This window comes from Mobula birostris, chromosome 1, assembly GCF_030028105.1.
Source record: "Mobula birostris isolate sMobBir1 chromosome 1, sMobBir1.hap1, whole genome shotgun sequence".
Lineage (NCBI taxonomy): Eukaryota > Metazoa > Chordata > Chondrichthyes > Myliobatiformes > Myliobatidae > Mobula > Mobula birostris.
In genome coordinates this window covers 197,607,401-197,630,780 of record NC_092370.1, presented here as the reverse complement: position 1 = coordinate 197,630,780, position 23,380 = coordinate 197,607,401, and the positions used below count along the sequence as shown (strand labels likewise).

At 39.0% G+C, this 23,380-nt stretch overlaps 1 protein-coding gene across 3 annotated transcripts in view; it reads left to right on the top strand.

Moving 5' to 3' along the window:
* The window catches only part of arid4a (AT-rich interactive domain 4A), a 110,933-nt gene extending 87,865 nt beyond the window's left edge, over positions 1-23,068 (top strand). For all 3 annotated transcript variants that reach the window (XM_072268042.1, XM_072268051.1, XM_072268060.1), the window contains exons 17-25: positions 3-275; positions 6,247-6,331; positions 6,948-7,152; positions 7,585-7,647; positions 11,331-12,458; positions 13,906-14,010; positions 14,094-14,291; positions 19,385-19,531; positions 21,188-23,068. In XM_072268042.1, coding sequence (XP_072124143.1) covers positions 3-275; positions 6,247-6,331; positions 6,948-7,152; positions 7,585-7,647; positions 11,331-12,458; positions 13,906-14,010; positions 14,094-14,291; positions 19,385-19,531; positions 21,188-21,291 — 2,308 coding nt within the window. In that variant the 3' untranslated portion in view covers positions 21,292-23,068. The remainder of the gene's footprint in view (positions 1-2; positions 276-6,246; positions 6,332-6,947; positions 7,153-7,584; positions 7,648-11,330; positions 12,459-13,905; positions 14,011-14,093; positions 14,292-19,384; positions 19,532-21,187) is intronic.
* Positions 23,069-23,380: the final 312 nt, after the last annotated feature.

Genomic DNA, 23,380 nt, shown 5'->3' with positions numbered 1-23,380 from the left:
AGAGAAGCAGATGAAAGTAAAAAAGATGGCGATGATGAGGAGGAAGATGGGGACGAGGAGGAAGATGACAATGAAGGAGAGGAGGAAGAGGAGGAAGAAGAAGAGGAAGATGAAGAGGAAGATAATGAATTTGAACGATTCCCTTCTGGAACAAAAGTTAAAGTAAAATATGGGCGTGGGAAAAATCAGAAAATCTATGAAGCCAATATTAGAAATTCTGAAGTTGACGATGGGGAGGTGGTCTATTTGGTGCATTACTATGGTTGGAATACAAGGTAATAGAGCTGGTTAAAAAGTTATTACAATTAATTTAATTTATTTCTATATTGTTACAGTAAGGACTAAGTGGAAATTTTCTTAAAACACAACATTGGTCTCTGTTTTAAAACTTACTTGGTTAACCTATAAATATCTCTGCTGCAGTATGAACTAGTACAAGTATGGCCATAAATGGAATTACCAGAACATTACTTTGAAGGTTATGTCTGTGCTTTTTCCCCCTCTTATGAAAACTAAGGTCTCTAATGACAGAAAGTGAAAGGAAAAATAAACAACTTAATATCCTCGGAAAGTTATGAATAAATGTCGGAAAGCTTCCAGATTTTTTTTAAATGTATAAAGTTAAATGGAAAGCCTTAAAATGAACCGACATTATTTGCCATATAAGATGCAGTAAAAAGAAACACCCAGTGTGGCATTTCTGTGGGCAAAATCACCTTATTAATGAGAGAGGTCAGAGGAGAATGGCCAAAGTGGTTTAAGCTGACAGGAGGTACCTAATAAGATGGTTACTGAATGTTTATTACATTACAAGTGTCACCCCAAACAAATTAATAGAATTGGGGCAAACACACGGCTTGGACTGAACATTGATATTGGATAGAAAGCAAATTGTGGAATTAAGAGATCTTTCTGGTCTTGACTTGTGAAGGTCTGCGGGGTCTGGTTCTTTGGTTCCATCTATTCACAATCAATATTAATTATTTTGCTAAGGTGACCAAATGTCATATTTTCAAGTTTCCTGATGATGCTAGACTAGGTGAGATTACAAGTCCAGAGGAGTATGTGAAGAAACTACAGGCCATATGAACAAGCAGAGTGTGTGGCCAAGAATATGGCAGATAGGATATGACGTGGAAAAATGTGAGGTGATCATCTTTGGAATTGGAATTCAATCCTGATAAGAATCATGTTTATTATCTCTGTGAAATTTGTTGTATTGTGGCAGTAGTATTGTGCAAGACACAGAAGTTACTATAAGTTACCCGAAAGAAGTGCAAAAGAGGAATAACAAGGTAGTGTTCATGGATTCATAGACCATTCAGAATCAGAAATCTGATGGCAGGGCGGAAGAAACTGTTGCTAAAAAGTTGAATGTGGGTTTTCATGCTCCTTTACCTCTTCCCCAATTGTAGGGGAATGTCCTGGATAGTTGGGTCCTTTAGTGATGAATATTGCCTTCTTGAGGCACTGCCCCTTGAAGATGTTCTTGATGGTGGTGAGGATTGTGCCCGTGCTGGAAATAGCTGAGTCTAAAACCTTCTGCAAACTCTTTTGATCTTGCACAATGGTATCTCTATACCAGCCAGTGATCCAACCAGTCAGAATGCTTTCCTCTGTAGAAATTTGCAAGAGTCTTTGATCTATCACATCTCTTCAAATTCATAAGGAATTAGTGTACCTGCCATGCCTTTTTCATGATTGCATCAATGTGGTGAAAGAATAAGTCAACATGATAGATCATCACAATAGAATATCAACACCCAGGATAGATCCGCTGACATGTTGATGCCCATAAACTTGCAGCTGACCTTTCCCAACTTGTGTTCTTCCAACTTCTCTTTCCTGAACTCCGTGAACAGTCCCTCGGTTTTGCTGTTGTTCAATGTGAGTTATTGTTGTGATACTTTTGAACAAGCTGATCTATCTCACTTCTGTATGCCTCCTTATCATCATTTGTGATTCTGCTAACACCAGTGGTATCATTGATGAATTTATAGACAGTGTTTGAGCTGTGCCTAGCCACACAGTTATGAGTGCAGACAGAGTATAGCAGTGGGCTGGCTAAGCATGCATTCTTGATTGCACCTGTATTGATTGTCAATAAGGAGATGTTACTATTGATCCACGTTTGCTGTGGTCTCTCAATGAGGAGGTCGATGATCCAGTTGCTCAGGGGCTCAGGTTTTAAAACTTTTAAATTAGCACTGAGGAGATGATGATGTTGAATGCAGAACTGTAATCAGTACAGCACCTTGATGATGAATATACGCCATCATCTAGGTGCTCCAAAGCTGAGTAGAGAGCCAGTGAGACTGCATCCACTGTGGACTTGTTGTAGCAGAGCCAAGCTGCAGTGGGTTCAGGTTCTTGCTCAGGCTGGAATAAATTCTGGCCATTACCCAACCCCTCAATGCATGTCATCACAATAGATGTGATTGCTACTGGTCTGTAGTTGTTCATGCAGTTCGCCATGCACTTCTTGCACACCGGCATGATTGATGTCCTTTGAAGCAGGTGAGAACCTCCTGATTGCAGCAGTGAGAGATTGAACATGTCCTTTTAACACACCCAGCCAGTTGATTGGCACAGGGTTTCAGCACCCAGCCAAGTATACCATCAGGACCTGATCCCTTGGTAATGGTTCACCCTTTTGAAGGATGTTCTGACCTCAGCCTCTGAGACCGAGATTACAGGATTGCCAGAAGCAGTGGGAGTTTACACAGATGTAGCATTATTCTCCCTTTCTAAGGGTGCATGAGAGGTTTTAAGCTATTAGGAAGTGAGGCGTCACTGTCATTTGTGCTGTTAGGTTTGTCTTTATAGGAAGTAAAGGCATGCACCCCTGCCCCAGCTGTTAATGCATCCTTTTCTGTCTAATTTCACATGGAATTACCTTTTTGTTCTCATGATGACCTTCAGTAGGTTGTTCCTGGACTCCCTTCAAGGTTCTGCATCGCTTGTGAACACCAGAGATCTAGCCCTTGACAGAATGCGAATATCCTGGTTCATCCAGGGCTTCTAGTTTGGGAAGATTCACTATATTCTCAAAGGCACATACTTATCCATGCAGTTCTTGATGAAGTGACAGATCTGAAGATAAATTCCTGAATTGTTCCAATCCACTGATTCAAAGCAGTCTTGTAAATGCTTAGAAACACAAAGAATTCTGCTGATAATGGGAATCTGGAGGAAATCAGGTCAGGCAGCATCTATGGAGGAAAATACTGTCAAAATTATTATTTTGCCATGTTATTGGCAAGTTTGGCACCATTATGACTTTTTGTTTGATCATAATTCTTTTCACATGCTATGTCATTGCTTTTGAGTAATGAAAATGCACACCCAATGCATCAGCAAATGCATTTTGACAGTAATTTAGTTTTATATTCCATTTGGATCATTTTGACCTCTTCTGTGTTCCTTGACATGGCTGTTAGGCAAGTTCTTTAAGGTGTATTACCAAGTATGAAACTGGGATGTTGAAATAGGTTTTCTGCTTCTTATTCTTGCAGTGGTTATTGTTTGCCAGTAGATTATTAGCACTGAAGTCTCAGTTCACAATCTTAACTTCAAAAATTCAATACTTGAAACCTTGAGTCTGAGTATATTTTAATTTAAGTAGGTAATACAAATGATCCAGCAATATTGCGTTCAACCTGAGCACAGCTTTCAGTTGAACAACTGCCACTTCAGTAACAGATTATATCTTAAACCCTGAAATGCACTGACAGTTGCTGGAGAAAGATCTTAGTCGAGTGTGTTTAATTAATGCTCTAATGGATGTGAATATTCATTTTTTAGAAGTGGCCTTAGATCAACAGCTACTAAATTTCATCAGCTTTTACCTACAGCAGACATCTCACCCTGCAAAAACTCATTTCAGGGATTCAGGGAGGTAGCAACCCCCCCCCCCCCCCCCCCCGCCCGGCACGTAAATGTTGGTGCGGATCAGAGATAATGCTTGTTTATTTTGGCTTTTTTCTTAAAGATGTGCTGGGTGCATTCTGGCCACCGCTGTATTCTTCGTGGCCCAGAGGTTGGGGACCACTGAATTATAAGTCAATAGCATCATAACATTTTAAGTAACATTTGGATATTAAACACATAGCGCATATTTTCCTCGTATGAACATATAAAATCATTGCAACACACCAATATCACTGAATCAGTGGGAGCCCTGGGCTTGTTTTCCTGCGACAACACAGTCCGATCGAGGGGTGATGGGAGACAGCGATACTCGAAGGGGGTTCCTTATGTTCAGTCTATTCCGCAATTTAGTTTTCGTTGCATTCATTGCAGAAAACTCCGCTTCGTAGTGATATGATGGTGGAAATGGAAGCAAAGTTTTCAGTGCTTTCGTGGCTATCTCAGGATATTCAGCCTTGACTTTGATCCAGAATGCCGACAGAGATGTTATGTCAAATGTACTTTTCAGCCCATCGTCATTTGCAAGCTCGAGGAGTTGATCTTTTTCCCTCGCTGACATGCATGATTCACCGGGGACATTCACAAATGGGTCACGGACCCATTCCTTTGCACATCTTGGGTCACTGATGACCTCGCGTGCGCTAAAATTCAACAGTGCGTGACAGGGAATGAGGAAAGGTGCAGCTGACTCATAACATTTCATATCGCCAAATCATATTGTTTCCTCGTGGCCCAGTGGTTGGGGACCACTCTTAGCACGAAGAGAGACCAATCAGGATGCTCGCTCTCCCTCTCCCTCTCAAAAAGAATCTATTTCTGGGACATTGTATATAATTTCCGGGCGTCAGGGAGCCACTATCAATATGCGCGAGACTCCCAGAACTTCCAGGAGAGGTGGGATGTCTGCTACAGTCAGAGCACAATCTGTAAACTATCTTATTTTCTATTTTTTTAAATTTCAGTTTTATTTGTCTTGCCTCTTTAGAATCTGTGAAAAAAGGTCAATCACATTTGTGTAATCTTTTGTTGAATACATATTGGAGTGATCCTGTAGATATTGGAATGATCCACACAAAATGCTGGAGGAAATCAGCAGGCCAGGCAGCATCTATGGAAAAGAGTATAGTTGATGTTTCAGGCCAAAACCCTTCATCAGGATGACTGCACTCTTCCATAGATGCTGCCTGGCCTGCTGAGTTCCATCAGCATTTTGTGTGTGTTGCTTGAATTTCCAGCATCTGCAGAATTTATCTTGTTTGATATTGGAGTGATCATTTTCAGTGTAATTGTCTATTGAGATTAAATGGAAGTTGTAGGTTGCAAATGTGTGGATCGGGACCTCAAATTCTGATGCTGGAAATCTGTTGTTTGCAATAAATTGAATCTGACCAAGATTTGAATATTCTCAAATCCTCCATCACATATTCTAACAGCTTGGTTTTTTAAAATGTGACTGTCCATATCTGAAATACATGAAAGCTTAAACAGCATAATGGAGTTTTTAAATGGGTTTTCCAGATCTTTCTCACTAGAAAGTTACGTTCTGGCTAGCTTACAGAAAACTTTATTTTGCCTGAGCTGAGGCTTTTGACTTCTAACATTGTCAATTTCTGAGCTGATATTCCTTTCCAATCATTTATGCCTTGCACTGCTTACATCTCTTTATTGCATCTTCATGTCAAATGTACAAACATCTGAACTGTTCTGTTTTTCTTCCTGCACAGACTAAAATTTGTATTTGTCATGCTTAGTAAGAATTGCAATGCATATGATTTGTAGTGCATCAGCATCTTGAAAGGTGGATATTGTGAATAGGTGAGCAAACAAAAAAAAAACAGGGATTCAAAACAAAAAGAGAAGTTGCACTCAAATTTATTACAAAAGCATTTACGTGAAGTCAAATGTATTCAGATAACAAATTTTTTTCACATATAAAGTGGATCAAAAAAAAACATGAAAACCACTGACCAGTAAATATAGTTTTGATGTCTCTTATTTCTGTTTACCTTGGAATCCCATGACAGATTATAATTTCAATGCTTCTGTTCTATTTCTCTTGTGATTCTAAGTGGCTTTTTTTTGCTCGTATTGAGAACTTGCTTGTTCGTTATTTGTCCCTGTTGGTGTAAAACCATATTTTATGTTTAGTTTTAGATTATTATAGTTTCTTCCTTGGAATTTATTTACATTAAATGTGAAAATATAGTTTAAATGGTTGGACAGGTGTAATTAATTCCAGCTATTATATTAGTCTTAATAATTGTATTAACCTTAATTGTATGGTTCTGAAAGTTTAATGTACCTTTTTACATTCAGGTATGATGAATGGGTAAAGGGTGATCGAATTATCTGGCCTGCAGAAAGAGGTGCTCCAAAGGGGAAGCACAGAAGAAAATTGAAGGTAAGTCCTATTCTAATGAAACCATGTGGCCTAATTCTGTGCTGCATTATGAAGAAAATTTATATGTGTTGACAAAAGGAAGTAAATTAATGTAGCTACATGTTCAACGGGTGTTGTTGATTGCTATACAAAATAATACATTTTCACTGTGTTGAATTATTTTGGCCTTTCTTCTGTGAGAATTTAGGAAATCAATCCTTCTGGCCCATTCTGTGTTTCAGTTAGATGAGGAGCTGAAAGGAGCTTGCACTCCCATTTATCTCAGCTATTATATAATTATAAAATATAGTTTTGCAAGTTCATTGTAAAATAGATATTAAATGTGACCTATTCTAAAGTGTTGAAAGTAGTACTTTCAGCAGTTGGAGCAAGAGACTGGGTTTTTCCCATTGTGATTTGGCTTGTGTTCAGCTGACCATTTTTTAAGGTCGAATTCCCTTCCTTATCCGTCTCTGCCTTCCTTTAGATACTGATTAAAATTAATTTCCATCACCAAGATTTTCCTTAGCTGCTTTAATTTTTTTTGTAGCTCATTATTATATTTAAGTTGACAACTCTTTTGTGACAAATCTTCAAATGTCTTATTACACAGAAAAATCCATTTGCTTATTTGCAGAGTAAACAGGATCGTGAAAAGGATGAGAAAAAGGATGATGATAAGCAAAGTAAATCAAAACGTGGTCGTCCTAGTTTGAAATCCACACCAACTGCCAATTCTCAGCGGAGTTTATCCAGGACCCCAGGCACCGAGGGGAAAAGTGGCACCAGAAGTGGGCGGAGTAATGCATCTGAATCTTCACCTCTTCTTAATGGAGTGGAAGGTATAAATTATTGAGTGGCACAGTCTACCCTCTGAAATTTTCAGCTGTCTTGTGTTCATCTTATGTATCATTGCTGAATATCTAATTGGAAATTGCAGTGTAAGTAAGCTGATGGAGGTAGCAGTAATTGTATTATATACTTTAAATTCCATTTTTCCACCTCTTTCCCCCACCTTGTAAACTTGTTCAATGTCATAAACAATTGGGTAAAACTCCACAAATGCAAATAATCATTATTTCCTTCATTGTTGGTCTTCTTGAGAAACTGCTATCAATTAATAATGTTCAATCTTGAAATTTTCTTAAATGGGTTTTGTATGATGCTTTTCAACTGGCAAAGACAAATGTGCTTAGCTTTGTTGTGTTTGAAAGCATTCAAAATAGATTAATTATATTTTTCTAATTGTTTGTTTTGATATCTGCTTTCTCCAGGTCTTCCTCGAAGACGCACCAGGCGTAGTTCTGGAATATATGATTCAGACAAAGCATCAAATGGTACACATAATTGTTTATTAATTTAAAATCTTTTGTGATTTGTATTTTAAATCAACAGTCAACTCATTTCCTACTTTTTTTATTTGCTGGTACTCATTTTACAAACTTGCCTCATTTATTCACTGTACTGGTAATTGTGGCTGTGCTGCCATTTGGTGAAATTATGGGTGATCTGTATCTTAACACCATCCACTTCCCTTGGGTCCATTCCATAGTGTACGAAAATCCAGCAGAAACCATGTATCATAGTCCAGCAGAAATATGTTGATCTCTGATCTAAGCTACCATTCAATGCCTTTTTTTTTTTTTGGTGTGTGCGAGTCTGTGCGTCTGCGTGTGTGTGCGTGCTTCCGTGATGTCTTTTTCATGGGTTTTTACAAGGTGCGGAACGAGAGAGAGAGAGAGAGAGAGACTGGCGCGCCACTCCTCACACAGACACTTTCGCAGTATTTTCCCTTTATTTTACGAGTTTGAGTTGTGATCTCGACACTCAACCCGGCACAGATGGAAAGCGTACTCAGGAGCAGACCCAACTGGTTTTGAGCCCGGGAATCTCCGCCCCTGGGTCCGGCGCCGATGTCGTTGCGCCATCAGCCGGCCCTCAGTGCCTATTTTTAATGAAGACAGCACATGTGAAGGGACGTAATGTTGTACTTATGAATAATCTGACTCTAATTTTTAAGGCTGTGTCTCTATGTTCTGAAATCCTGAGGTTTACTGACACATTATGTGCTCAGAGGCAGCCCTTATTTTAATACATTTGCTAATGTCCACAATATTAACAGTTTGAAAATCACATGTGGCCTGAACATTGAGACTGAGGATTGGCAGAATTAGTTCCTTTGTAATAACAGTGTATTGGCCCTTGGGTGCATTATCCATAAAAGTGAGCAGTTAATTAGCTTATTGGAATTTTACGTTCTCATCATGAAATTGTTAGCTTACTTGCACTACAGCTTCTCATTAGAGACATGCATCTGGAACCAGTGTAGTAATTTACATGCCTGATGTATAATGAAAGGTTATGTCTTTTGAAAGCAATCAGAGGACTGCTTGTAAGGCAAGAGGTGAATTTTGTGAATTTATCAGACTGAAATATTTATCCGTATTTAAGTTTGCTGATGACACCACTGCCATTGGCCAAATCAGCATATAGGAGGGAGATGGAAAATTTGGCTGAATAATGCCACAGAAACAACCTCTCACTCAATGTCAGCAAGACCAAGGAGCTGATTATTGACTTCAGAAGGAGGAAACCGGAGGCCCGTGAGCCAGTCCTCATCGTGGGATCAGAGATGGAGAGGGTCAGCAACTTTAAATTCCTCAGTGTTATCATTTCAGGGATCTGTCTTGGGTCCAGCAAGTAAGTGTCACTATGAAGAAGACACCTCTACTTCCTTAAGAAAAGAAGTTTGCGAAGCTTTAAGGTGAAATCTAAAACTTTAACAAGCTTTTATAGATGTGTGGTGTAGAGTATATTGTCTGGTTGCATCATGGCCTGGTATGGAAACACCAATACCCTTGAATAGTAAGTACTACAAAAAGTAGTGGATACGGTCCAGTTTGTCATGGGTAAAGCCCTCCCCGCCAATGAGCACATCTACATGGAGCACTGTCACAGGAAAGCAGCATCCATCATCAAAGACCTCCACCATCCAGGTTTTCTCTTCCCTTCTGGAAGGAGATATAGGAACCTCATGACCCACACCACCAAGCTGAGGAATAGTTGTTACCCCTCACCCGTCAGGCTGTTGAACCAGAAGGCTTAAGTTCACTGATGTTCTCTTGCCCTATTACTGGACTGCTCCCATTACCTGTGGACTCATTTCAAGGTTCTGCATCTCATGTTCTGAATATTTATTATTTATTTTCTTCTGTATTTGCACAGTTTGTTGCCTTTTGCATGTTGGTTGTTCATCCTGTTGGATGTGGTCTTCCATTAATTCTGTTGCGTTTCTTGGATTTATTGTGTGTGCCCGCAAGCAGATGAATCTTGGGGTTGTGTATGGTGACATATATGTACTTTGATAATAAATTTACTTTGGACTTGACTAGAATGGCTGAAGTGGTTTCGTATTACGTACCCCATTAATTGACATAAGTTTGAAAAACTCGGTAAAATATAACTTGTTCATTTCAAAGCAAACAACAATAAGGCTTCAGGTGGGGCTGATCTGTGGAAAGAGAAAAATAGAAGTTTTGTTGGCACAAACCAAGTGATAGTTTTGATCTTTTCCTTAGCCAATGGTATAGCAATATGTAGAGCACCTTACACAAAGCTGCATGTTTGGCAGTTAGCTTAATGTTGTTCATACGAACATTCTCATTATGTCAATTTCACTTATATTATTATCAATTAATATAGCTCTTGTGCCAGTGGTTGTCACCCAGTGAAACCAGGGCTTCAGATAGTCTCTTATGTTCTCCCGATTGTTAGTGTGGAATGCCTTCTTCAAAGCAAACAGTATAGCAAGATTTTAAATTAAGGGTCAAACGTTTGTCATCTTGGTAAATAAAAAGAGTTCTCCACACTATTGATGGGCTGGGGTTGGGTGTGGGACTGATGGTTTTGTTTTATTATTGTCATGTGTACTAAGATACAGTGAAAAGCTTGTCCTGCATACTATTATGTACAGATCAAATCATTACACAGTGCGTAGAGCTAGAATAAGGTAAAACAATGCTGAAAAAAGTGTAAAAGTGCAGGGCAGATAAATGATAAAGTGCAAGGTCATAACAAGGTAGATTGTGAGGTCAAGAGTCCATCTTACGTACAAGAGGTTCATTCAAAAGTCTGTTACCAGTGGGATAGAAGCTGGTAGTATGTGCTTTCAGGCTTTTGTATCTTCTGCCCAATGGAAGGAGAGAATGAGAAGAGAGAATGTTTGGGGTGGATGGGGTCTTTGATTATGCTGGCTGCTCTACTGAGTCAGTGGAAAGTATAGATAGAGACCATTGAGGGGAGGATGGTTGCCATGATGTGCTGAATTGTGTCCATAGCTTCCTGTATTTCTTGTGGATATGTCAGTTGCATTATCAAGTGGTTATGCATCTGGACAGAATCCAAAATAAGTCAAGATCAATGGGAACATGCAAATTCTTTAGTGTCTTGAAGAAGTAGAGAAGCTGGTGAGCTTTCTTGGCTGTGACATCAACGTGGCTGAACCAGGACAGCCATTAGTAATGTTCGCGGCTAGAACGATGTCACTCTCAACCTCAACACTGTTGAAGTAGACAGAATCACGTGCACCACTTCATTAAGCTCCTTATCTTCTTCCTGTCTTCTATGATTCATCGTAACTTGAGATGTAGCCAACTACAGTGGTATCATCTGCAAACTTGCAGATGGAGTTCGAGCAGAATCTGGCCACACAGGCATTAGTGTGCAGGGAGTAGAGAAGGGGTTTGACTGTTGTTTACTGTCAATGGTAAAAAAGAACAAAAATCTATTTCTGGCAGCTTTTCAGATTTTATCATGAACTAGTTGTGACCACCATGCTCTATGACTTGCTTTTAAATGCCTTTTTGGTTTTGTGCACAAACTCAATTAAAAAAAACGTTCTATCATGTGACTTTGCATGTTTCCTAGATTGGATTTTTAAGATGTATTTAGATGCATATGATCATCCATTTTAGTTTTTCATTCTCAATATAACATTGGAAATCATTGTGTTTTATTATAGGGTCTACCAACTCCTCAGATGAAAGTGAATTGGAAGCTGCAGCAAGTAAGTCTGTGAAAGAAGAAGGTGTTTCCATAAAAGATGAAGAAGAGAAACCAGAGGGGAAGAGACTCAAAGATAGTTGTTTGCAAGAAGCTAAAGAATTACCATGTGACGATGATGTGAAAGCAGTACCTGTGAAGCAGGAGACAGAAGATACACAACCTACAAGCAATGATGAGATAGTGGTGTTTCAAATTGAAGATGTACGTAAAGACTTGATAGAGAAGTCTCCAAAAGGCAAGGGAAGAAGAACTAGAACTCGAGATAATTATTCAGAAAATAACAAGCCTGTTCTTGCTAATCACACAGAAGCAACTACTGAGAGTGAACTAAATACGGAAAAATTGGTAGAGGACAACCAGCTAGCAACCCCTAGTGCACCTGAAGAAGAAATTCCAATTACAGATACTACATTGTCAAATGAAGTTGTAGATGATGAGAAGAAACCAGGGAAAAGAAAATCTCCAGAACAGTTAACACCTGATAAAAGGCTTCGGAGGGACAGTGAAGATGAAATGCAAACTGCAAAAGAGGAAGATACTGAGAAAAAAGAGCTTTTTGGCAGTGAATGTAAAGAATATAAAATGATTGAAAGGTTAGAACTTGAAAATGGTGATGTTTCTCCATCAGACATTGTTACAGGCATGTGCATAAAACAAGAATTGGAAGCTCCCTGTTTAGAAATTGAAGAGGATATTTCATTGAAAACTGATGAAGATACAATGCCACCGATTGGGCCTGAAGCTTTAGTTTGCCATGAGGTAGATTTGGATGACTTGGATGAGAAAGAAAAAAGCAGTAGTGAAGATATAGGTGCAGGAAATTCGAGATCCAATTCTCCTGAATTAGTTATTGCAGTTGTGTCTACATCAATGCAGCAGGTTTTGCCAATTGCATCACCCGCACCTGTTCATCAGGATGAAGTTCGTAGCGTCAAAAGTGAAAGTGATATTACTATTGAAGTGGACAGTGTTGCTGGTGAATCACAGGAAGGATTATGTGAGAGTGAGTCTGTCAACGGGTTTGATGCTAGTACGAGCTCAAGTAGCAGTGTCACAGTACAAGAAGCTGAGAACAAGGATAAAGGTAAGGAATTATAAGTATGCTGCATTATTAATTGAAGATTAAACTGAAAGAAATTATATTTTGGGTTGTCTGTCTTTTGAAGGTACATTTTATTCTGAAATTTCATTAATTCGTATGATTTTTTGAATGAGCAAATGACTTGCACAGAAGCCTATGCCTTAAAATCTTGAGGATCTTCTTTGCAGAATATTCTGAATTTTCACTTCTTCCCAAGAATGAGTTTGGTTTTAATGATGTTCAATATGCTTTTGTCTTTCTTCATGCTTATTAATTTATTTTCATTGAAATCTTACAAATTTATTGTTATTTTGCACATCTCTAAGTATTTTTCTTCCTCCTTTGAATATGTTTAATTAATCTGGGGTATCTAGTATATACACTAGCTTTAAGGATTTGTCATGCAGTGAGAGATGTTGAAGCAAAATTATTAATCCCTGCAGGATCAGATGGCAACTGGAAGCAATAATGAATTATATAAAGGAGGGAAAAAACCTTTGGGAGTTTTTAGAGCCATTAGGTTTTAGAAAACAACTAAATAGGAATGACATGTTAAGCAGAGCCAAGAAGCACAGAGATGATGTTTTTACATGGTTAGGGTTTCAACAAAATAGTAATGATTTGATTTCTATCAGATGTATTAGGAACTATTGAAGATGAAGTTGAATTTAGGTTCAAATGCCAACCAAGGTTTGGTCGTAAAGTTCACTGCTTTTACAAAGTTAATGATGGGATTATTTTCTTTTTAAAGAAAAACTTTTGTTGGCTGAAAAGATCATGAGAGGTGCAGCTAATCTCTATGGGGTTGCATTCCAGAAATTACAGTGAGTCTCAAAAACTGCAAGTACCAAAATCAAGTATTATGTTATAACTCTGGTGCTTCAGTAGTTGACACTAGCTGCCAGCAGCCATGGATTGTGAGTTAAGTCAGACTCGATCCTGTAAGGCTATAGAAGATGAAAACTACACATTTTGAAAGGGATAAATATTCAAGCTGAAACACAAAATTTATTCATCACTTGCCGTTATTGTCACATGGACATACATATGTGCTGAAGAGTCACCCCTCATCTCCCCGCCCCATTTTCTTCTTCGTCATCTTGTCAAAAAGACTTCAGTTTTGCAAGTTTTCACACACATTGAAAGTATTCCCTAAAATATATCCTCCATTATGAATTTGTTAAGTAAATGTTAATTTTCTGGGGAAATCTGTAATTCCTTCCTCTTGTACTCAGTCTAAATGGAAGTTTCACTTTTTGAAAAGTTTAAGAATAAATTTCATTTCCTAAGCTCTTTCTGAAAGAACCTTGTATTTATGGATGTGAATGTGTAGGATATATATGAAACTAGTAAGCTACTGTGAATGATAACTATAATCATTACTCAGTGATGTGAACATGCTGTAGTGTTATCAATTACTTTTACTTTCAAATGTTTCAATTACACATAGGTCAGAAAAGAATAAGCGATAGCAATAATGGGACACCAGCAAAGAAACAAAAGCGTAGCCATAAACGGTCAAATGTATCCAGTAAAAGTGAAAAGAATGGAACTGGTAAGTTTTGAAGCTGGAACTTAGCAAGTTGTAAGCTGTTTTATTGAGACATTTTTTAAAAATAACAATAATATTTTTTGAAGGCAACAGCAGTGACAGTGAAGACCTACCAGTCACAGACAACTCTAATAAATGCACTCCAGTGAAGACTTCAAATAAGTCTCAAAAATTTGGCAGGTCCCCATCAAGGTTGATTTCTCCCAACAATAAAGATGGCGATAAAGAGAAAGATGGAAATGATAGTACGTCACCCAGGACTTATAAATGGAGTTTCCAACTTGGTAAGAAAAACATTGTTTTGTAGTCCAGATTAATTTTAATTTATTTTAGTGTCAGTTGTTTTGAATGCAGTAGCTTTACTTGATGTACCAAAAGGCCTAATTTGCCTATCATTTCTAATTGATGTAAGAGGATAAAAAGTTATACATCTTTCAACAGATTCATTTTTTAGTCCTTTATGGCCATTTACAGTTCCTGTTTGTAGTGGTTGCTTGTTCACTGTAACTTAACTGCCATCTTGAAGCTGCTTTAGTTGCTATGTTGAATGAAATTTTGTAAACTAACGAAGAATTTGTGGTTCTAATCTAATTATTAAATGAAATAATAATTTATGGAATCTAATCAGAATAAGAAATCTTGGGACCAGAAAATTTTGCTTGAGAAATAATTTTCTCAGCAAGATTACTCCTCTGTGGTGGAAGATCTAAACATAGCTATGATTCTCAAGTCGTCTGTTGTATGTGTATCATACGAAATTTGCTGAACACTGTTCAATGTATTTGTAGATGACTAAGAATAAGTTGACCAGCATCAGTGACATCTCCCAAGGCAACATCCCCAGCATTAAGGCCATAATTGTACTCAGCCTGCTCTGTTACACAGACCATGTTGTAGAACATTAGACTCCTGAAACAGATACAGGCAGGCAACTCCTGTATTACAGCTGTTTGGGAAAGGGAAATTCACCCATACAGAATTCACAAATCACTACCCATAAATCTGAGGTATGGAATAAAATTTTCTCTCATGGAAATTATGTGGGATGTACGTAGATGAACATAAAACATTTCTTAACATATGAGCAGATGATGCAGATCATTTTCAAGTAGCATGGAGGTTTCCTCCGCTTTAGTTAGAGCTACATCATAGGAAGAGGTGACCAGATGGATAGAGGAAAAGGTGCAAGGATAAGTTCAAAGTCTCTGTGAAAAGCTGCAGCATCCCAACAGGCTCCTGGCTCTTGACTGCTCAAATTGTACAAAGGGCTATTGGGATGGAATTGAGAACCTCTATCCCATCTGTTGGGAGCACACAGTTACCCTGCATAAATGGTGGAACAAGAGCTCCATTTATAAGCGACTTATCTATATGTCCTTTTAGGCACTTTCTTTCCTATGTATAGAAGAGTCGGTGATTCGCGCATTGACATCATCAGTCATCTCAGATCTCATAAAAAAACTGGAGTGAAAGCAAGGTATCCTAAGGTTTCTAAGGACAGTCTAAGAAGGAGGAGGATAAAATAATATAAAAGCAGATGGCTGGTGGCTTTGGCAATTTGAGGTACCCACCTGCTTCAAACGGGCTTCAATTCCAAAGGGATCTTACCACTAGACATATCTTTACCTCTCTTCTCCCCCGACCCCCAGCTTCCCCTAGGATCATTGCTCCCTCTGGGATTCCCTTATCCTTTCGTCCCTCCCCACTAATATCCCTCCTGGTATTTATCCCTGCTAGCTACCTAAGTGCCACACCTCCATACACCACCTCCATTCAGGGCCCGAGGCAGACCTTCCAGGTGAGGCAACACTACCTGCGAATCTGCTGGAGTTGTCTATTGTGTCCAGTGCTCCTGATGCGGCCATCTCTACAACGGTGAGACACATTGTAACTTGGGGGGAGGGGCACTTCGCTGTGCTCCTCCTCACCATCCATCACAAACAGGACTTCCCAGTGGCCAAACATTTTAATTCTGATTCCCATTTCCATTCTGACGTGTTGGTCCAAGGCCTTCTCTTGTGCCAGGATAAGGCCACCTTCAGGTTGGAGAAGCAAACACATTTCCCTCCCCTTCCTCTATTCCCCACTCTTCTCACCTGCCTATTACTTTCTCCTGGTCCCCTCCTTCCCTTTCTCCCTTGGTCTACTCTCCTCTTCTACCAGATTTCTTCTTCTCCAGCTTGTGACCTTTCCCACCTGCCTTCACTTATCACCTTCCAGCTAGCCTCCTCCCCTTCTCCCCACCTATTTATTCTGGCATCAACCTTCTTCCTTCTCAGTCCAGAAGAAGGGTCTTGGCCCGAAATGTCAAATAGGAGCAGGAGTAGGCCACCTGGCCCGTCGAGCCTGCTCTGCCATTCAATAAGATCATGGCTGGTCTAGCCATGGACTCATCTCCACATACCCCTACTATGCAAAAATCTATCCAACCTTGTCTTAAGTATATTTCCTGACGTAGCCTCTACTGCTTCTTTGGGCAGAGAATTTGATAGATTTACCACTCTCTGAGGAAAAGGAGTTCCTCCTCATCTCCATTCTAAATCTGCTCCCCCGAATCTTGAGGCTATATCCCCTTGTTCAGTTCCATAGATGCTGCCTGACCTGCTGAGTTCCTCCAGCATTTTGTCTGTGTTGCTTTGGATTTCCAGCATCTCAGACTTTCTCAAATCAATTATACCAGTGGCTAAGAAGAACATGGTAACCTCCTGCCTTACTGACTATTGTCCAGTAGTACTTACATCCACTGTAATGAAGTGCTTTGAGAGGTTAGTGATGAAACATATGAATTCCTGCCTGAGAAGCCACTCAGATCCACTCCAATTAGCTACCATCACAACAGGTCCATAGCAGATGCCATTTCATTGGCTTCTTCACTCACCCTTGAAACATTTGGACAGCAAAGATGCATACATCAGGATGCCCTTTATTAATTACAACTTGGCATTCAATATTATCATCCCCTCAAAGCTAATCAATAAGCTTCAAGATCTTGGCCTCAATACCTCCTTGTGCAATTGGATTCTCGATTTCCTCACTTGCAAACCCTTGTCAGTTTGGATTGGCAATAACATTTCTTCCACAATCTCCATCAGCACAGGTGTGCTGTATGGTTGTGTGTTTAGCCCCCTGCTCAAATTGCTTAATACGTACAACTATGAGACTAAGCACAGCTCCAATGTCCTATTTAAGTTTGCTGTTGACACCACTGTCAGCATATAGGAGGGAGATTGAAATGCTAGCTAAGTGGTGCCACACAACAACCTCTCACTCAGTGTCAGCAAGACCAAGAAGCTAATTATTGACTTTGGGAGGAGAAACTAGAGATCCATGAGCCAGTGTTCATTGGGGGATCAGAGGTGGAGAGGGTCAGCAACTTTAAATTTGTCGGTGTTATCATTTCAGAGGAACTGTCCTGGGTCCAGCACATAACTGCCATTATGAAGAAAACATGGCAATGCCTTTACTTCCTTATGATACCCCTTTTTACTGGGCATCTCTGGGGATGCGGCTCCTTAGCCCCTCACTAACAGCCACTGGACTTAGTGGTGAGAAAACCACCTTTCCTAGACTCTGTCCATCTAGGGTCAATGTGACTTGGGTCCCACCAGAACCAGGAAGTTGAGTTGTCTCACCCACCCGAACTCTGATCTGTGTGACTATTGTGTAACTGCTGCCTGCATGCAATTGCCCATCAGCAAGAAATAACAGATTGTACACTGCATACAATTATAAAGAAAGTACATTTATGAACGTTAACTTAATCGTTATTAAAGAAGAAAGGAAAAAAAGAAAAGGTCCCATCATAATTAAAACAGTCGAATGTGCACAAGTTGATCCTCAGATTCACTGATCACCGGTAGGATTTCCCCTTTTGGATTCCATTGAATCCAGTATTCCCGTTGTATCAAATCCTATGGCCGGTTCTCTCGCTTCTTCTCTGTCCATGTCCCACTGAGCAGGACTTCGACCACCCCCCCAACCCCTTCAGTGTCCATAACAAAAATACCTCTGGCCCAGCGTTCTCTTGAACCTTCTCCCAATTCCACCATCTGACTGGATGATATGACATTCCTAAGCATCACAACCCCTTATCTTTAATGGTAACCCTAACACTACCAACAGAACACACTGCTTCTACAGAAAACCATTAAGTGAAACACCTTACAACATTAGCAGTGAGGATAAGATACGTTATTGAGGACAGACTCAAGAAATTTGAAAAAATCTGGCAACCATTACTGTTGTATTTAGAAGAGACCGACAGCTGAACTAAGTGTGGGGGGCAGTAGGACCTAAACAGCACATACGGGAGGGGCGAGGGGAGGGGAGGGCTGGGAAGGGGAAAGGAGACGGAGTGGTAGGATTTCCTTTGCTTTTTGCTTGTTACTATACATACATTCATTTGATTTTCATTATGTTGTTATAAGAAACAAAAGAAAAAAGAAGCATTGTACTTTAGGATATTGTTGGTTGTGGTTAAGCTGATGTTGCTTCACAATAAAAAACATTTGAAACAACATTAGCAGTAAAATCTGTAGATGTGTGGTGGGGTGTATATTGACTGTTTGCATTACGGCCTGGAATAGAAATACCAATGCCCTTGAATGGAAAACCCGACAAAGAGTAGTGAATACGACCCTGTCCATCATAGGTAAAACCCTCCCCACCATTGAACACATCTACACAGAGGTGATGCTGCATCCATCATCAAGGACCCCCGTCACCCAGGTCATGCTCTGTTCTCACTACTGCCATCAGGAAAAAAATTACAGGAGTTTAGGAAGAGTTATTCTTCTTCAACCATCGGGCTGTTGAACCAGAGGAGTTCAAATTCACTTGCCCTATCACTGAACTATTCCCACAACCTATGGACTCACTTTCAAAGTCTCTTCATCTCATGTTCTCAATACTTAGTGTTTATTTATCGTTTTGTTTTTCTTTGTATTTGCACAGTTGGTTGTCTTTTGCACATAGGTTATTTGTCAGCCCTGTTGGATGCAATCTTCTAATGATTCTATTGTGTTGCTTGGATTTACTCTGTATGCCTGCAAGAAAACAAACCTCAGGGTTGCATATGGTGGCATGCATGTACTCCATAATGAATTTACTGTGAACTTTGAGCATGAACTTTGCGATGGTTAGTGCAATTTGTCTGATGTGGCTACAGACAATGATATGGATGAGTTAGTAGCTTAATTGGTCACATGGAGGTAATTGGGCACTGTGGGCTCATTGGGCTGGAAGGGCCAGTTACTATGCTGTATCTCCAAGTAATAAAGATAAGTGAATAATGCACATTCTGTTTGAGATTGTTGACTTGTTTATTTATCACAGTGTAGTTTATTTATGTGCATAAATTTAATATTCTTTTCCTCAGCTGATCTTAATAATCTGACAAGTGCTGAACGGATAGCTTTCCTACAGGACAAACTACAGGAGATCAGAAAATACTATATGTCTTTGAAATCGGAAGTAGCATCCATAGATAGGAGAAGAAAGAGATTAAAAAAGAAAGAGAGAGAAGGTAATGATTAACATGATTGATCCTATTAAAATCTTTGATAACAATGTTTATGATTCATTCTGCTTTTGAATAGGAGTAGGCCATCAAGCTCTTTCAAATCTTCAACATTGTTCAGTATGGCTGAATGATATTTCAAACCCACAAACATTTATTATGCTTCCTTTGATACCCTGAACCAATTAATTTTTCAATCTTTTCAATTTTGAAAATTTCTCTTCACCCAGATCCTTTTGGGGTATGATGTTCTAGATTTTAGATTGTCACTTTTTGTGTGGAAATGTACTCCCAAACTTTTATCATCAAGTTAATACTCTTATAATTCAAACAATTCTATTAGAGTTAATTTTCCTTAGTTGCAGGTGGGTGGAATGTAAAGTAAATTTATATGGATTTGATTTAAAATGTAACTCTATAATATTCCAGGTTCACATTGGTAAGTTTGCATTGCAATCCATACAGGGCCAATATATCCTGTCTTGTGTACGGAACCAAGCTAAGTGCAGGAGTCCGGGTGGGGTCAGGCCATGGCCATGTGCAATTGAGGCATCACTTTATCCCCTATATACTCTGTAGAAATAAAGGCAATTTTTCATTAATGCATTTTGCATACATATGATAGTTTTTAATAGCCTGGGCACTGAAGGTCAAATCTTCTTTATTTCAATTTTTAGTTAGCTTATTGCTGTGATTTCTTTGTTCAAAGAGGTTGTCCTTGTATATTTCAAGAATTCCAAGTGTCAGTTTTGCACATTTCCTTTTCGAGTTTTCCTTCTTTTAGCTCTGCAGTTATTTTGTTTTCTAAGTTACATTTAAATGTGGCTTACATTTGTTCCTTCCATCATGTTTTTATTATGTATGTAAATGATGAAACCCTTTAGAAAGTTGAGTGATTTACTTCTGGAAGACGGTATAGAATATAAGAGTAGGGATGTGATGTTGAGGCTCTATAAGACACTCGTGAGACCACACTTAGAGTATTGTGTTAGTTTTGGGCTCCTTATTTTAGAAAAGATATACTGACATTGAGAGGGTTCAGAGAAGATTCATAAGAATGATTCCAGGAATGAAATGGTTACCGTATGAGGATCGTCTAGCAGCTCTTGGGCTGTATTCCCTGGAGTTCAGGGCAATGGGGGAGGGGGGGATCTCATAGAAACATTCCGAATGCTGACAGGCCTGAACAGATTAGATATGGCAAGTTATTGCCCATGGTAGGGGAGTCCAGGACAAGAGGGCGCGACTTCAGGATTGAAGAACATCCATTTAGAACCGAGATGCTGAGAAATTACTTTAGACAGAGGGTGGTAAATCTGTAGAATTTGTTGCCATGAGCAGCTTGGAGGCCAAGTCAATGGGTGCATTTAAGGCAGAGATAGATAGGTTCTTGATTAGCCAAAGGGCATGGGGAAAAGGCAGGGGAGTGGGAATGACTGGAAGAATTGGATCAGCCCATGATTGAATGGCGGAGCAGACTCGATGGGCTGAATGGCCTACTTCTCCTTTCTCTTATGGTCTTATTGTATTACATTAAACAATTTTGCCTAGTAAGGTTGAAGATCTTACAATGAGCGTCAGTATTAACTGAAGATTGTACTGCCATTTCTAGAATATGTTATATAGATTTTTTACTAATTTGTGTTCTCTTCTATTATCCAGTTACACTTGCAGCTCCAGGTACATCCTCAGCTTCTTCAGAAACTGGAATGAGTCCCACTTCCTCTTCACCAGCCCAAAACAGTGTGGCAGTAGAATGCAGGTGATGATGCGCCTCCATACCCTTCCCTATCCCTTTCCCAGCAGCCTGCTGCCATGACACAAGTGCTAAATACCCTGGAACATTAGCATAGGAAGCACTCAGCTGATTGGACGAGTATTATCAGTAGGATTCAAGCAAAAGTTTCCCACTCTGCCTGGTTAACTTCCAGTTCCTTTAGCACTGCAAAGCACGAAGTTGAATGTAATTTGGAGATGAGACATGCTTCACTGATGACTACTGTCCACTCTATTACATGAAATGGCACTTTGTGGAAGACTCTTGGTGATTGAATAAAATGAATGTGACCACCTTCCTCTGAAGACACTCACAGAACAATAACTGCAATTGAAAAATAGCTTTGTTGGTAATGGAACCGAGGGAGCCTAGCCCAGTCAGCTCAGTTCATATGTTGGGTTAATCGTTCCAGTTCAGTCTTAGTTGTGGGAGCATTAGCTATCTTGAACTGCCAAAGTACACAGTGAGCAGAGTGCCCTATTTTGTGTAATTTGGAAATGGGACAAAATAGATTGTTACAGGAAATTTAGTGTATTGAAAACTGATACTGTAATGAAAAAGTCTTCCGCTATATTGCTGTTGGATTTTGAGCACAGTTATGCAAATGAGATTTCTTATTTAAGTTTTGTAATGTTTACAGTCATCGGAGAAGTTGGTTTTCAGTAGACTAATTTCTGTAGCAAGACTATTTTGTCTCTTTTTATATGTAATTGCAGAGTTTTATTTTATTACAAAAAAGTTTCAAATATATCACAACAATGAAGTTATTTAACAAAAAATTTCTAGACCTGAAAAGAATTTTGTGTAAAATAAAAAAATGTATTATCTTGCAACTTGTGAAGTATATTTATTCAGACAAGGCAATGGACATAATACTTGTATTTTTTATGTATTTTTAAAACAAGAAAGAAAGATATTTTCAGACTTGGTTCGGTTTTCCAGGTTTGTTCGCTTTAATTTACGAGATGTTACAAACCTTGAATTATAATTTCAGTCATTTCAAAAGCAGGTTCGCTTTCCTGAATTACATACCTTGTAGAGTCCAGTTGGCTAGCTTTGTGGTCACACTGCCTAATGGTAAAATGTGTATTATTTGCCCCGTTAAACAAAGTTGGTTGGTCCAACACTTAAGTCTATGCCAAGTTGTCTACTATCTTCAATTCAATTACAATGTTTGGGAAAAACAAATGTAGCACAACTACTACAAGGAGTGACGGTTACCGTTAGGTGGCTGTGTTGTATTTCCAGATCATGGACAAGGCCATGGTGTCTCCATTGCATACTTTGTATATATTAACTCTTCCAGAACCATGTATTTAAAAATACAGTTTGCACATATATTGTGTACAGATGTGATTATTTTATCAATTTTTATCCACACGTACTGTACATTGTAAGGAATTGGTGTCCCTTCCCAATGTTTAATATACTGTAGAGTAATAGTGTGAATGCTCTAGACTGTTTGTATATTATGATACTGTGGTTCAGAACAGCAGTGGGCCTGAGATGGATTGTAATAGTATTCCATAGAACTGCTAACAAATCAATGTCCATTCATTTTATGTTTGAGATTTTTTTTGTATTTCTTGACAGCGTGGAGTTGTAGTAGTTATTACAATGGATTTTTTTTTCTTCCACATGTAACGGAAGAGAATAATTTGACAATGGCTTAACTTTCTAAAAGCAGAGCATTTTTTTCCTCTCCACTTGCAAAACTGGTGTATTGTAATGTGAAATAAAATGGAGCTCCGTACAGAATTTAATAAAGGCCAAGTTTTAAGAAAAAAATTTGATTTTATTGTCACGTTTTCTGCATGATCCACTACTTCTTAGCTGAGAGTGGTCTAGCAGTCTGTTTCCAAAGCCTTCACCTTTTCTGCTTTCTCTGATCAGAAATCGTTTTGCAACAATTCAAGTGGCATTGGTTACTCCTCTATTAATAATGAATCAATTGTGATCAAGATGAATGTCATTTAGGAGCGTGGCACAAATGAACAATTTGACAACTTTAAAAAGAAAGTAATTCTTATAATTCAAACATTTCTAGTTTCTGTAAGTTTGTCCAACAGTCATGCCTC